This window comes from Anabrus simplex, chromosome 1 (assembly GCF_040414725.1).
Source record: "Anabrus simplex isolate iqAnaSimp1 chromosome 1, ASM4041472v1, whole genome shotgun sequence".
In the NCBI taxonomy this organism is placed as follows: domain Eukaryota; kingdom Metazoa; phylum Arthropoda; class Insecta; order Orthoptera; family Tettigoniidae; genus Anabrus; species Anabrus simplex.
In genome coordinates, this window is record NC_090265.1 from 1746390037 (window position 1) to 1746407564 (window position 17528).

Sequence of the window (17528 nt, forward strand, 5' to 3'; positions counted from 1 at the left end):
CTCAGCCGTCTGTCAGAGTTCAAACAATCGCGCACACGCGTCACATTTTCGTCGACTCGTGAGGTTGATGGCCGTCCACTACGAGGTTCGTCGGTGATCTCTTCTCGGCCCTCCACGAACGACGTGTGCCATCAGAAAACTTGTGATTTGGACAAGCAATCAGTCCCAAAGGCCTGCTGAAGTAATGGAAACGTTTCGGTGGCGGACTTCCGAAGTTTAACACAAAATTTGATAGCGTACCGTTGCTCTACAGAACGATCCATTGTGCCGTGTTACATGAACTCAAAACGGGCTTGACGGAAACGCACGTCCTGACTCTTCGGCAGCTCGCTGCTGAATGAGACAAAGAGCGTTTGAAGCTAACACCCCCCTCCACCTACCCCAGCAGGTTAGAACACGCTGCAGTGTACAGTTGCGTCAGAAAAAAATTGGTCGCATTACTTATGGAACGCACGTTGTATTCTGAAGAAATGGTTAGCATTTGAACCATGTAGGCCCTCAGGTTCAAGGTCTACATCGATATCTCGGCGCACCACCACTGACTGGTAAAATGTGCCTGCAGCTCTTGTTGTCACTATAAACCAAAGGTAATGGATCGGTGTGACCTGAGCAGACATGCAGGATGCCTCGCAGATGTATGTGAGAACCGTACCGTCAAATGAACAAGATGAAAGAGGACGCATTATTGGCAAGAGGGAACGTGATTCATCCATCCAGGAAATTGCTGCTCATGTGGGATGAAGTATGTCAGCAGTGCAACGGATGTGTACAGAATGGTTCACAGAAGGCCATAGAACCTGATGAGACGGGTCTGGTCGCACCACACAGACCACCCCCCAAGAAAATCGACACCTCATCCGAATGGCATTGCAGAACAGATCTGTGTCCTCCTTGGCTCTGGCGCAACAGTGGTACAGTGTAACACATCATACACAATCAATCAATCATCAATCAATACTGATCTGCATTTAGGGTAGTCGCCCAGGTGGCAGATTCCCTATCTGTTGCTTTCCTAGCCTTTTCCTAAATGATTTCAAAGAAATTGGAAATTTATTGAACATCTCCCTTGGTAAGTTATTCCAATCCCTAACTCCCCTTCCTATAAATGAATATTTGCCCCAGTTTGTCCTCTTGAATTCCAACTTTATCTTCATATTGTGATCTTTCCTACTTTTATGAACGCCATTCAAACTTATTCGTCTACTAATGTCATTCCACGCCATCTCTCCGCTGACAGCTCGGAACATACCACTTACACGTAATAAATATCACCACCAGATACGCCGAGCATTACAATGCCCAAAGACACAACAAATTCTCCGCAATGGCCAACCACATGAGGGACACAGGGCAATTCACCACAATAGAACAAGACCTCCATATCCTAAAAAGAGTCGATAAAAGTAAACTCATGACAGAATATGAAAACTTATTTATTTTCCTCGACCAACATTTTAATAAAGATAAGAACCTAAATGACACTATTGATAAAAAAAGCCCCTTGTATGAACAGATTCTTATTTTATTACGAGAATCAACTCCCCTCAATAACATATTCTTAAAAATCTTCAACCTCACATCAATTAGCGTTCCCACCTCCCCTACAGCTAATATACCCCCCTCCCTTCCCCCCGCCGCTAGTACCTCTAATTCAAATACAACCAATAAACCCATAGCCACACCCACCGTAACATCGCTCCCTCCAATAGCCTTACACCGATACAACACGCGCAGTAATACGCTCTCTTCCTTCCCTCCCACCAATAGCAGCCCCCCTCCAATAGTTACGTCAACACAAACAGATCCCCCTCCAGCACAAACCTTCAGCTATAACACACATAGCAAGAAGTCTGCTGTTGCAAATACTTCTAACTAATAACGTTACAAGCTATCTTTGTTACCGTCAAATGGTAATTGCACACGATTCTACTTCAATATTTTCAAATATCTTTTCACACAATTAACTCCATGTTTCTTGCTTCCTTTTACAGATTAACTATTATATGCTTTTTCAACTAGAATATCTACAAACTCACAATTTACAACATTTGAGCATTACTTCAAATTTTGAGATGGTCCATAGAGATTCTATTTGAAACTGTTCTTCAACTTCTATTCTACAACTTCATATCCTCAACGTGTTCTACAACTTCACCATATGCCTCTGACTTTCGTCTTTTATCTTCAAGATCATGATTAACTTCGGATCTCTCGACTAACTTTGATTTTTATTCTCTCTTCTTTACTTTGATTATATATGATTTTTCGCCATCGTCTAATTATAACCGCCAGACTATCAACTTTATTTTTATGCAATCTTACTACTTGTTGTATAACAATCTGTTGTTTTATCCATTGCACTTATTTTAGCAGCCTTCTAATGTTAATTTTTGTTAATACTTCCACCATTATATCTCATCACATTGTATTTTTAAACCATTATTGTTGTTTTTAATGTTATTTTACTTCAAATCTCTTCAAGATTTTAAAATTCATTTCATTATTACATGTTATTTAGACGCTTATTTTTAATTTAAGGTTAAGACTATGGCTGATGATGCCTTCAGGGAAGGCGAAACATGTACCACTATTAGTTAACAAATTTATGTAAATCGTCCAAGACGATTTTGTATTGATTAGGTGGTCTAATAAATAACTTAATGTTATTATTTCAATCACATACCACTTAGTTGAGCAGCTCTTCTTCTTTCTCTCAATTCTTCCCAACCCAAACATTGCAACATTTTTGTAACGCTACTCTTTTGTCGGAAATCACCCAGAACAAATCGAGCTGCTTTTCTTTGGATTTTTTCCAGTTCTTGAATCAGGTAATCCTGGTGAGGGTCCCATACACTGGAACCATACTCTAGTTGGGGTCTTACCAGAGACATATATGCACTCTCCTTTACATCACCAGGAATGACAGTCCATCACCATTTATTATGGTCTGGGTTACCAGCGCATCATCCACTTCTCCGCCTACCTTTGACTAATGTATACAAACATGCTAGACTGCAATGGTATATAGAATGATGTCACTGGACAGGAATGACAGCAGATAATGTTTTCGGATGAATCCAGGTTCTGTTTGCTTGAAAATGATGGCCGTATTTTGATTCACACAGACAGAGGGAGATGCATCACATTGACTGCATTCGCACAAGACATACAGTGCCAACTCAATACCTTATGGTGTGGGGTACTATTGGGTACAACCACAAATCACAGTTGGTGCGTGTCCAGGGCGCTGTGACCAGTTTGACCTACGTGAATGACATCCTGCGACCCGTAGCCTTACTCTTTCTGTGCGACACCCCAAACGCCATATTTCAGCAGGACAATGCGCGACCACATGTTGTCACAGGATGTCAGACTGTTGCCCTGGTCCTGCCAATCACTAGACTTGTCGCCAATCAAAAATGTGTGGGATATGGTGAAACGATAGTTGCGGTGCTGTGACACATTGCCAACCACCAAATATGAACTGTGGAACCAGGTGAATACAGCATGGATGGCTATACCCCAGCACACCATTCGCGCCTTATAAATGTGGCGATGCCATCACGCATGGAACAAGTTATCAGTGCTTATGGAGAACCCAGTGCCTATTAGGCAACAGGAAACATGACCTAGGTGACTGAAATGCTAATCGTTTCTGCAGAACATACTAATGAACATGTCCTGTGAATATGGACTTCCTATCTCTAGTCTTTGAAGGTGTTCTGTTTTTTATGAACGTGAGTGTAGATTTTAAGTTTAGTGAAGATATATGTTCTGTAACAACATTTATAAGTACCCTGTGCTTGTATCTTTACATTATAACGCTTCTTCATTGTAAGGTTGAAGATGAAAATGTCCTCAAGAAGGACAAAACATGTTCCTTAAACTTTATGTTAAAGAATAAACACTTTTTCTTGATAAAATCATTGTTCAAAGTTAACAATACGGGCTAACTACTCGTATGACATGTAAACGAATAACTGTTTCACTTTAGCCTAACAGCTAGGTCATCGGCCCCTAATAGTACGAGGTGCAACGAATGAAACTATGATTAAAACTTCAAAATGTATCCACTGACTAAAATATAAAACAAACAATGGTGAAAAAAATGAACATGAATTCTCAGATGACGCTTGTTATAAAAATTGGTCTAAAATCCAGGTTACCAGCCCCTCATAATAGTGCTAATAAAAATAGTACTAATCACTGTTAAAGCAGAACCATGGTGTTTCTCCTATAGTGGTACTAATCACGTAGACTCATGGTGTTCTTCACATGGTGGTACTAATCACAGGTAATGCAGACCCATGGTATTTCACACATAATAGCACCACTCGCAGGTGACCCAAATCCATGGTGTTACTCACATAAGGCCACCACTCGCAAGCAACGCAGACACATGGTGGGACTAATCTCGGGTGCCAGTATTCCCGTGGTGTTCCTCACATAGTGGATGTAGGCCACGTATACTCTTGGTGCCACTCACCTGGTGGTACTAATCATAGGCAATACAGTTCCACGGCATATCACACATAATGGCACTACACGCAGGCAATGCAGACCCATGGTGTTCCTCACATAGTGGTACTAATCAGGGGCAATGTAGATCCGTGGTGTTCTTCATATAATAGTACTGTACATAGATAACGCAGATCCATTCTGAACACAGGGGAACCGACGCATTCCAGTGCAGCGTACGGCACCGTATCTCACATGGACATTAGTCTGTGCAGCCAAGTGCGCCCTCCGCACCTCGGTGGCATACACATGATGGTCCTAACCACAGGCAATGCCCAGACCCATGGTGTTCCACACATAAGAGTACTACTCCTAGGTATTGGTACCAATCACAAGTAGTCTCATGGTTCTAATTTCATCATCCCTTGGTTGCCCCTTTTATTAATCTCTTATGACAGGCAGGGGATACCATGGGTGTATTCCTCATCTGTGTATCCCACTCTCAGCAACTAAAGTCTTTTAAGAGACCAGACCAGACATTACTGCATCGCCGTCATACCTCATGGTTCTAATTTCATCATCCCTTGGTTGCCCCTTTTATTCGTCTCTTACTACAGGCAGGGGATACTGTGGGTGTATTCCTCGTCTGTGTCCCCCACCCTCAGCGGCTAAGCTCTTTAAGTGACCAGACCAGGCATTACTGCAGCACCATCATACATCTGAGCAGTAAGTTTTGAGCCACAACTAAGTTTGTAGACTATTTCACACATGATAGGAAATAAAGCCTTTACTGTTCTGTCATTAGAAATGTCCCAGAACCCAAGAAACCTTTCTTCCACATTTCCTGTCTTCATCACATACCAAACAGTATTAGACAACTGACTATGGTTCATGAAATCTGTAGTCTCGCCTAATGGCACAACAAACGAATGCTCTGATATTTCCTTTTTAATGTTTTGTTAAAACATTTGCAGTGGAAGAAATTAGCTCATACAAACCAAATCCCTGTAATTATCTTTATTTATGGAGTTACACAATTCATTGTGACCTCTAAAACCCAGTTCATGAATCCCAAGAAAACATACATCTACTAGCCTTTTAAGAGTCTCTCTGTTTTCTCTCACTAACTAACTCGTTATGTCTTTCATGACTCAGTTTTTTTTAAAATTTATTTATTTTTATTTTTTGCTATTTGCTTTACATCGCACCGACACAGATATGTCTTATGGCGACGATGGGATAGGAAATGCCTAGGAAGTGGAAGGAAGCGGCCGTGGCCTTAATTAAGGTACAACCCCGGCATTTGCCTGGTGTGAAAATGGGAAACCACGGAAAACCATCTTCAGGGCTGCCAACAGTGGGGCTCGAACCCACTATCTCCCAATTACTGGATACTGGCCGCACTTAAGGGACAGCAGCTATCGAGCTCGGTGACTCAGTTTTAAATGTTCATCTAAAGCATCTTCAATTCTTGGTAACTTATTCAAAGTTTTTAACTGCCATATACACTGCAAGTCATTTTTACATAATGAACAATGAACGCCTTTTAATAACCTTGTGGATATTATTTAAATAAATCAACCTGGTCTTGTTCCAAATGATCTTCTCAATCAAAAAGAGTAAGCAAGGCCAGCAATATAATTTCCCTAATCTTTCACATCATGTGAGCCACTAATGCTGTTATACAATTGAACATTAAAATGCTGTGTAAAAGCTTTACACCTCTAGAAATTATTTCCATTTTTTATGCGTGACTGAATCTGGAAAATCCATCACTAAGAAGCAAACACACACTGCAAGAGAATTCTCTACGAGGAGATCTCAAGGTTGTAGCCATATGCCGTACGAAGACTGTTTCATAAAATGTGAACTTAAAAAATACTTCTCTCATTGTTTAGGCTTTTTCTCACTCTAAAACAATACTAAAGCACACCTAAATCTCTCTCCCATCCCACGGTAGTAAAACTCAAACACAGATTAAGGAAATCTGGAATTTTACCACAGTTGCAACAATGATCATGACACACTACACTTTGAATATACTAATTCCAAGCCTCAGCTGTACGCTGTGATGTGAGAGCTTCCAGCCACAGTGAAGGCAAGGCAGCGTTTGACAAGCTCCGACATCTAGCACCATGAGTGTGAATGTCTTGGCGCAGCAAATACAGTTTGCGTGGGAATATGAAATGAAAGTACGAATTTACTTCTTTTGGTGCAAAAGAAATACATTTTCTTTTACTGGAAAGATGCTGGGAGCAGTGCTTCCCTTGCTTCCATACAGAAATCACCCCTGGTAAAATTGCATAAATATAGATTCCAGAAGGGACTCCTTTTAAATAGTATTGATCCATTTCATGGTTGAAAACAATTTCTCTGCTAAATTTCTAAATCACTCTGTAAATTAAATATTGTTTATTATACAACATACCATACCAGTTCTAATGAATGTTAGTCAGCTTTCTATCTGAAGTATTTGGAAGTAAATTAAACTTTCAGAAAGGCAGAAGGAATTTTGATCCTTGGATCCTTGACCCTCTAAATATGTCCTTTCCTTTAACCGATTACTTTTAAAATGTTGCCATACCTCCATACTTTGTGATCTAGACCACTGATCATGTTGGCTACTGAGAGAAGAAATAGTTGTCTGATCAGTTACAACAGAATAATCCAATCTTCCACTATTTGTTTTTTTGGGGTTCAGATATACATGTTTTGACTCCTTCTTCAAATCTTGTACCTGTAACAGTTCAATACCAAAGTTACTCAAGTACAATGTTACCACAATGTCTAATTTTGATGTAGTAATGTTTACTCACTATATCAGGCGAGGAAAGTGTGATGACGGGAACGTTGAATTTTCTACGTTCCTTGCTCCTACTTCGTTTTGGTTGAAGTACATGGAGTGCACTGTGCCACCGACCTTTCTGCCTCTCCAGTGGAACATCCAAGACATCTAATTCTGTACGTCCAACACCTTAAAGTCAAACGTATTCGTTACAATTTATATTTCCTAACAATATTTCTTTCTACACTGCATGTTAGAGACTGTCTCTGTGGCTCAAATGCTTAAACATCATCAGATTTCAGGTTCAAATCTCAATTAGCACATGTAAAAATTAGTTGGGTAAAATATAGAGGGAATACCTAGTTCAATTTCCTGTAAGGAGGTAAAAATTCTGCAGTTCTAGCCCTTCAGGTAAGCAACTCAATGTTGAAAACATCCTACGGATATGAGCTACAAATTTTAGGTAAATAAAGTATAATAAAGTATGAGAATATATTATTTATTTCTAAAAATTGCAACCCTTTTTTTTATCACTGTTATCCAGTCGATTAAATTAGCAGTTTGCCCTTTTTCTACCAATTCAAACGCTAATGTGAGTCAATGCACAGTCTCACTTAAGACCTTATAACTACATTCGGTGTGGACATTTTTCAAAAATCAATAAAGGCCTGCGGGTATTGAACCAAGGAACATATTACAGAAAGAATTATGTAAATAAGTTAATTTGGCTAGGATTTGAATCAATAAAGTAAATTAGTAAAGAAACAAGCGATATTATGCTGATTTTTGCAAAACTGCATTTAGGCTGGAATTGATTTTTGAAATTTTTTTAAAAGTTTGATAGAGGTATCCCACAATTTTTAACCTTTCTGGGCCCTTTATACATTTAACTTTTGGCACAATTGAGGAAATTGCTTAATTTTACATTTTGGGAACCCCTACTTTGTCTGCTAAGAAATGTTTGCAACATTAAAAATTTAAAACAAGAGAGGCACAATGGTTCAAAGGTTCACTCAGCTTACTCCAAATATGAGTACCAGGTTACAAAAATACAGCCAAGCATTGAGCTAACCTCTCTATCCCAATTAGTGCCAAGGTTACTCCTTGCACGCCTTGGTGTCCTGTACAGGAACAGGCAGGTTAGAGTGTGAAGAGGAGACAAGGACAAACATAAAAACACAAAAGGACAAGGATAATCTCCACATCTTTATACTCTGCTGTCTTCAAATATATAGGCTCCCTGCTCATCAATCCGGTTCTTCTAGATCCATCTTCTGAGCTCTCAACAAGCTCATTACTGCTTCCTAACTTCATCAGGAGGGCAGGCAACAACCCTCACCTCATTTCGTGATCACTGTGCAACCCCAAAATACTTGGGAGTGAGTTTAGATTGTACTCTCACCTTTAAGAAGCAGAAAGTGTTAGCTCGGAACAATGTAATGTGAAAGGTGACAAGTACCACATGGGGTTCACTGCCAAGCACCCAGAGGACATCTTCACTCCCATTGTGCTATTTTGCTGCTGAATATGCATGTCCGATGTGGTATAGATCCTGTTTTACCAAACAGGTGGACGTCACTCTTAAGGAGACTTGTCGAATCATCACTAATTGCCTACAGCCTACGCCTAAAGAAAAGTTGTACTGTCTTGCTGGAAATGCACCTCCTGACATCTGTCAAGAGATAGCGGCAAAGAGCGAGAAGAAGAAAATTGATACATCTGAATCTCACCCTCTGTATGATCACTAGCCGGCTTGTCCACATTTGACTTCAAGGACAAATTCCTCAGAACAGTGGAGGCTCTCGTAAGGACTTCACACCAAGCCTGAATTTGTAAATGTCGAAGGAGGTTCAAACACTCAGAAGAACAGCTGACTCCAATCGAAGAACAACCTCCTGGTCATACAGAAGGTTGGCTAACATGGAAATCTCTCAATAGATTGCGTTCAGGTGTTACAAGATGCAAATCTAATCTGTTGAAGTGGGGTTTTCATGTAGACTCGCCATTATGTGATTGTGGTTCTCCACAGACAATGCCTCATCTTCTCCAGTGTGAGCTGTGACCAACTTCATGTACTATGGAAGACCTTATGCAAGCGACACCTGAGTCCCTGAAAGTGGCCAACTATTGGTCAGCAACCATATAAGTTTGATCTGCCATGTTCTGTGATCTTCTTAGACACTTCTATTGTGGTTTGTCATTTCTAAAGACAGTCTTCACATTAAGGAACCAACGCATCATCTACTTTTACAAGCACCGTGCTTGACACGACGTCGCCTATATAATCCATGATCTATCATATTGAGACTTTTTAAATTTATTTTTTAATATTATGATTGCTATATATATTTGTCTTTCGGCAGTACAGTTTATACTACTACTACCACCACCACCACCATCGCTACTTTTATTTTTGCTAGTTGCTTTACATCGCACCGACACAGATAGGTCTTATGGTGATGATGGGATACGAAAGGGTTAGGAGTAGGAAGGAAACAGCTGTGGTTTGAACCCACTATCTCCCGGCTGCAAGCTCACAGCTGCGCGCCTCTATCTGCATGGCCAACTCGTCCTGTACTACTACTACTACTACTACTACTACTACTACTACTACTACTACTACTACTACTACTACTACTACTACTACTGCTGCTGCTGTTGCTGCTGCTACTGCTATGATAAAACATAGGTTTTGTCTGAGACAGAGATTTCCTCCTTCCCCTGTCTTTCGTTTCCCCAGTAATAATTCATATTCATTCTCTGCTTTGCCCTGGAGGTGTGAAACATATCTCACCAGCCAGCCAGTCTGGTCTTTATGTCAATTGGGGTGTTGATGAACTGACACACAGAATAACTACAGAAACGTGATTAGGACTGGAGGTGAATAGAAATAAATTTTTAAAATTCTTAAAATTCCAAGAGCTCCTCTTTAATCTCTGAATATGTGACTCTTTTGAAGCTCCACGAGAAGGCAGGACTTGCAAACAGTAGTGGATTCCTAGCAATAAAACGGGAACAAACCAGTAAAACCGAGTGAGTTGGTTGTACAGTTTGGGTCACGTAACTGTAAACTTGCATTTGGGAGATGAAGGGTTCAAACCCCACCACCAGTAGTCCTGAAGGAGGTTTTATATGGTTTTTAAAACAAATCCTTAGGTTTTACCAATAATTAAGGCCATGCTGCTACCTTCCCAGTCCTAGTCCTTTCCTAACCCATTGTTACCAAACATCTGTCTGAGTTAGCATGATGTTAAACCAAACATAAAAAAACTAATAGACTCATGTATTAACTCTTTTCCTCTTTATTTCATTAGCCAACTTTCTGCTTCTCCTCCCTTCTCTTTCCTTTCAACGAATCATTTCCCACTGATCTGCATTTAGGGCAGTTGCAGTTGCCAAGAATTTGGAGATTTATTGAACATCTCCCTTGGTAAATTATTCCACTCTCTAACTCTTTCACCTATAAATTAATATTTGCTCCAATTCGTTCTCTTGAATTTCAATGACATTCCCCTTTAAGAATACCACCCCCTCTAAAAGAGCAATTTTGTGGTGTTGTTTTCTTGTTTTGTTTCTCATCTGGTCGGCTTAAAGGGGTTGCACAGCATTTGTAAGGATTGTCTGCGTTCTACCAAGCTCCCATACCAACACAATCACATTTCCACAGATTGAGAAACCCTCCATTATAATTCTTAAGTATCACTGTAAATGAAACAGCATAAATATTAGTGGTGCAAATACTCAGATAGTAATGAAATACACCTCCTTGGTATTCTTAGAATACTGTTAAAGTAAGCGTTGAGGACTCTGAGAATGTTACCTACCTGGCTGAACGGGCTCAGTCCACGTGTCCACCGGACAGGCACCCATTGGCTCTCCGGTAGCTCCCAAGTCACTACAAGAGTCATTTATATCTTCCCTTGAACTTGCATATCCAACCCTAGAGAAAGGAACACAAATTATTGACAATCGTACCAACTATCCGTCAGGTATAACTAGAGCCCTGAAGTTCAGGCACTTATTTTTGCTAAAATAGGCAGAGAAGTAAACGCTTAACATTTAGGAAATAGACAGTAAAATAATTAAAACAGGCATTTATAATGACAGAAATGGGCACTAAAATAATAAAGATGCTTTAACGTAAGCTGCGTAATACACACCTGCATCACATTTTAGTACTAGATCTTACATTCTCCTGTGGATGGGGATGATAGAATAACATCAACGGTATCCCCTGTCTGTCGTAAGAGGAGGTGACTAAAAGGGGGGCCAGGGCCTCTCAACTTGGGAATATGGGACTCATGAACAAATCAGACTTAGAAACATATTACTTTTACAGAAGTAGAGGGGAAAAGCTTCAAGAAGCTTTGAACAGGAATTATAGGGAATAATACTTCGACAGATCAAGGAGATTCACAATTAAGTATTTATTTATTTTCCACCTAGTCGATACAATGATTGCTTAAGGCAATTTAATGGTTAAAAGTGGTACATGTTTCATATATTATCAACATCTTCAGCCACATAACACTGTTTAGATGAAAAATATATAAATTGACAAAGTAATGCTTTAGGACTAATTTTAACTTCGCTTTTAATTCATTACAGACAATATCCCTCTCAAAGGCTAATAATCACATCTAGAAGTAAGAATATTCACACGTGACTGTTCCTAACGTCAAAGACACAGTTCAACAATTAAGCGGCAGCCTAAATCTGGAATGTGACACCGCTTTGTGCGACAGAAAACATACGATCATTTTTCAAATTTACAACATTTTAAGCACAACACTCAACTTATCTAATTTATTTTTAAATATCAAGCTGTTGTATATAACTAATGGACATTGTTTTTATCAAGTTCAGATACAGAACATTTGGGATTAATGTGCCCAAAGAAGATTACAGTTTTTGCTCAAGACTTAAGATGTTTTCAATGTGTAATGTGGGTGTGGCGAGGCATTGAGGGGTATGAGGGAAGAGTTGGAGAGTTTGAGGGAGATAATTAGGATTCTGACAGAAGACAGGAAGGAAGATAGGCCTCCCTCAAACAATGTACAGATTACAGTAGGTGTACAAGAGGGAGAGGAAGGAAAGGGGGGAGTTGTGGAAGACAGATGGTCTAATGTTCTAGAATTCTATTAAAATTGTTGACGATTGTTGCTACATGCACATATGGTAGTTGTGTAAATGAATACAAAATCAGCTGATTACTTTATTCCGATAATTTGTAGTTTTAGTTCCCTACATACAGTACTTTATAATTTCCACCTTCGTTTATTCATCGAGTAAAAGTTAATAATCAAAATCCTATATCCCAATAATATTGCAGTTCAAGCCCTCGGCTTAGTTTTGACAGAAATTATTGTAGACAACCTCTTATTTTCAACAAGCACAGAGCTATCGCTGTCAGAATCAGAAGATTTTTCAGCATTTAAGGACACTTTTATTCCCCGTCCCGCTTAGTAGGGAAAATAATCGTAATCCACCAGTGGTAAAAAATCATATAACCACATTTCAGCTGAGAACTGTAGTGTAGATACAGTATATTTAGATAGTTCCATATCTTGCCTGCTATATTCAACATCTATATCATCTGATAGACAAGCAGGCATCAATTTTTGGTAAAGAGACAAAGTCTCTCATAGTGCCAATCCTAAAACTGTTAAGTGCCATAATTATCCAGTGAAATTACCGTGTATACAGCGACAATAGTCTCTCGCTTCAACACCATCATGGTAAAAGAACCACATTCATTTCAGTTACAACAACATAGTACATCTGAGTAATTACAGTGGAATCTTCTCCAAGTAGCCTACGCAGTGGCCTCCATAGTATGCACTAGCCAGTATCTTGGTAGGTGTGCTAGGTACCAATTGATTCTCTGTTACTATCCCAGTGATCTGCAAATTCTTAATTTTTATCTAAATTTTTTTTTTTTTTAAGTTTTCATTTTCATGAGTACAGACAATATCAAATCTCAATACTCTTAGTGTGAAATGTGGCATTTTTTTATATTATAATTGTAACATGTTGCTGTCTTCAAGATCTATTAAGTGCTATAATATCCGACCCTCTATTGCTGCCCTCCTCTGCCAAGCAAAGAACCTCCCCTGCGATATATTTTTATTTGGATCTGAATCTTTGAAGGAAACAATCTACCTCACTATACAATTTTTCATCCTTGGAAAGAGGTGAAAGTTGCAGAAGGTGACTGCTTGTGAAACAAGAAGTGTCATAGAGTACAGCTGAGAAATGTCCATGCTCCTGTATCAGAAGTTGAGGGTCGGAGTATAAGGTAGAGGTTATTCTTAGAATTCAAGCACTTCAGCCTCTTGCTTCATACCATACCCTCATAATTCAACCTTTTTCTTTGAAAAAAATTGTTCATAGTATCATATGATTATTCATATGACACACTGCCAAATAATATATTTTTTAAAAGATATCTGTTATGTGAACATCAACATCTCCTCAATAAATAATGTACAAAATCAGAAATGTTCTTGTCAGATACCATAATCAACCAATTCCGAGTAGAATAACTAATCTCTGCGTTATGGAGATGTGAACTCAAGCACATCTGGTTATATATATAATTCGCTGGGCCCATCAAGGACCACGTTAAGTCTTGTTGCATTTGACACTGAACATGGTCTTCTTTAGAGTCCAAATTTCCCTCATTCTTTGTGAGTGGGCCTGCTTACACTCCTCTGTCCAAGGGGCACCATGTCTTCTCTTCGGTTGCTAGTCTCGGTTTAGCCTATTGGTCAATATTTTCTTGCAAAAGCGATCTCTGCTACGGGCGTTTTCAGCTGAGATATGTAGCATTTGCAGGTCTTCTTTGGTATTTCTAAACCAGGGAATTGTGGTTTTGGGGTTTGAATCAAAAAAGAGAAAGATCTCTTTAGTTAACTTTCTTGCGTCCATTCTTGTGCACGTCTTTTTCAGATTGTGTCGGTAATTTTCGCTATTTTGTTGTAGACTTCCTCGTTGGATCTCTTTTGATGGATTCCATTTCTGTACTTTGATCCCAAGATTCCTCTCACAATTTTGCGCTCTTTTTTCTCCAGTTCTTCAAGAAGTCCTTTGTTGGCATTTAGAGACAGGGTTTCGGCTGCATATAGAACTACTGGCTTCAGAACTGTTTCATAGTAATGTATCATGGTGTTTTGGGAAAGGCATTTTTTGTTGTAGATTGTGCGGGATGTTTGGTAGGCTATTTCCAGTTTGCATACTTGCTCCTCAAGTGCTTCTTTGTCCAGTCCATTTTTCATGATGATCTCAGCCAGGTATTTGAATTTGTCTACTCGGGTGATGTCCCCGTATTTTGTATGGAGTTTTGGTGGTGCCTCTTTGATGTTAGTCATTACTTATGTTTTCTCAAACGATATCTGCAGACCAGTTTGTTCGTCAATTTCCTTTAACGTTTCAACTTGAGCTCTAGCAGTTTCTAGGTCATTTGAGAGAACAGCTTGTTGTTGTTGTTATTATTATTATTATTATTATTATTATTATTATTATTATTATTATTATTATTATTATTATTATTATTATTATTATTATTATTATTATTATTATTAGAGTGTCAAATAAGGTATTTGACACAAGGTAGAGATGTCAATATTCATCCCATGTGATATATTTTTATTTGGATCTGAAGCTTTGAAAAAAACAATCTACTTCACTATACAATTTTTCATCCTTGTAAAGAGGTAAAAGTCACAGAAGGTGATGTTTGGCAAGAAACTCTGAGAACAGTACAGACTGGTGTTTATGCATATAATCATGTCTTCAGGTACTATTGTATACTTCGCCAGATCTCTGCATGTTTACACTCCCCACCACTACCACCTCCTGTGGATGGGGGAGGTAGAATAATACCCATGGCTCCTCACTTTCATCTATCCTATAAGACCTCCATTGGTCAACTCTTGTTCATTTCAGACCGACGGTATTACGTCATGAGCCCTACGGAGTCTTTCATTTTCACGCCCTTCGTGGACCTTGTCTTCTTTGGCCGATACCTCCATTTATTAACTCTGATTAATGTTAATAGAGGATGGTTGTTGAGTTGCACTTCCTCTTAAAACAATAATCACCACCACCACTAGGCCGCTTACGACGGACTCCTGTAAAGGAAGTTACAATTCTTTGTTTACTGTTTTTACCTCGGAAATGAATTCCGAATGGACAGTTTGCGGTAAAAAGCATGGTCCTCCCTTTGCTGACGTGAAGACGATCACCGACACCGAATAATGCCGTTCGTATTGTGAATATTTCCGAAAGCGTCTTTTCCCAGGTTCATGCTGCTTTTGAAATGATGTTTCTTACTTCGCAATACAAATAGGCCTACGGCTGTCTATAGAAAAATCCACAGTTCTAGCCCTCCAAGCAAGCAAGCAACTCAATGTTGAAAACATCCTAGGATTATAAGCTACGAATTTTAGGTAAATAAAATATGGTATAATATTTTTATATTTATTTATTCCTAAAAATTGCAATCCATTTCTTGATCATTGGTTGTGAGTTTCACAAATAGGAAAAGTCTTCTCAGTTTTAATTACTGCGTTGATGGGGTGAAAGTTCCTATTGGGGATCATTGTAAGTATCTAGGTGTTAATATAAGGAAAGATCTTCATTGGGGTAATCACATAAATGGGCTTGTAAATAAAGGGTACAGATCTCTGCACAAGGTTATGAGGGTGTTTAGGTGTTGTAGTAACGATGTAAAGGAGAGGGCATATAAGTTTCTGGTAAGACCCCAACTAGAGTATGGTTCCAGTGTATGGGACCCTCACCAGGATTACCTGATTCAAGAACTGGAAAAAATCCAAAGAAAAGCAGCTCGATTTGTTCTGGGTGATTTCCGACAAAAGAGTAGCGTTACAAAAATGTTGCAAAGTTTGGGTTAGGAAGAACTGAGAGAAAGAAGAAGAGCTGCTCGACTAAGTGGTATGTTCCGAGCTGTCAGATGGCGTGGAATGACATTAGACGATTAGTAGACGAATAAGTTTGAGTGGCGTTTATAAAAGTAGGAAAGATCACAATATGAAGATAAAGTTGGAATTCAAGAGGACAAATTGGGGCAAATATTCATTTATAGGAAGGGGAGTTAGCGATTGGAATAACTTACCAAGGGAGACGTTCAATAAATTTCCAATTTCTTTGAAATCATTTAGGAAAAGGCTAGGAAAACAACAGATAGGGAATCTGCCACCTGGGCGACTGCCCTAAATGCAGATCAGTATTCATTCATTCACTGTTATCCGGTCGATTAGATTCGAAGTTTCACTTTTTCTACCATTACGAACGCTGATGTGAGTCAATGCAGAGTTTCACTTAAGCCCTAATAACTACATTCGGTGAGGTCATTTTTCAAAAAATCAAAAAACGCTGAGGGTATTGAACCAAGGAACACCTTACAGAAACATTTATGTAAATAAGTTAATTTGGCAAGGATTTGAATAAAAATAGAAAACGAGTAAAGAAGCTTAGGCTGTTTTTCAGGAATTGCATTTAGACCGGAAGTGATTTTCGAAATTTGTTTTTTTAGTTTCATAGAGCTATCCAAGACTCATAATTTGAAACCTTTTCGGACCCTTTGGCCTTTCAACTTTCGGCAGAATTGAGGACATTGCTTAATTTTACGTTTTTCGTAGTATGGTGGTAGATGTTATGAGAGTGTTTAGGGGTTGTAGTAAGGATGTAAAAGAGAGGGCATATAAGTCTCTGGTAAGACCCCAACTAGAGTAATTTATGGTTCCAGTGTATGGGACCCTCACCAGGATTACCTGATTCAAGAATTGGAAAAAATCCAAAGAAAAGCAGCTCGATTTGTTCTGGATGATTTCCGACAAAAGAGTAGCGTTACAAAAATATTGCAATGTTTGGGCTGGGAAGAATTGGGAGAAAGAAGACTAGCTGCTCGACTAAGAGGTATGCTCCGAGCTGTCAGCGGAGAGATGGCGCGGAATGACATTAGTAGACGAATAAGTTTGAGTGGCGTCTTTAAAAGTAGGAGAGATCACAATATGAAGATAAAGTTGGAATTCAAGAAGACAAATTGGAGCAAATATTCATTTATAGGAAGAGGAGTTAAGGATTGGAAGAACTTACCAAGGGAGATGTTCAATAAATTTCCAATTTCTTTGAAATCATTTAAGGCTAGGAAAACAACAGATAGGGAATCTGCCACCTGGGCGACTGCCGTCATGCACAACGTTGGCTTCAAACGTGAAGATGTCTGCAGCAGACCGAAACCGAGGAGATATAAGATCAGTAT

General features: G+C 39.1%; 1 protein-coding gene across 3 annotated transcripts in view; it reads right to left on the bottom strand.

Annotated features, from left to right (window-relative positions):
- Window positions 1-17528, bottom strand: part of LOC136882655 (synaptotagmin-15) — a 209465-nt gene that overhangs the window by 20050 nt on the left and 171887 nt on the right. For all 3 annotated transcript variants that reach the window (XM_067155143.2, XM_067155145.2, XM_067155142.2), the window contains 3 exons: window positions 11068-11183; window positions 7275-7432; window positions 7043-7195 (listed from right to left, as the gene is read on the bottom strand). In XM_067155143.2, the coding sequence (XP_067011244.2) occupies window positions 7043-7195; window positions 7275-7432; window positions 11068-11183 (427 nt within the window). The remainder of the gene's footprint in view (window positions 1-7042; window positions 7196-7274; window positions 7433-11067; window positions 11184-17528) is intronic.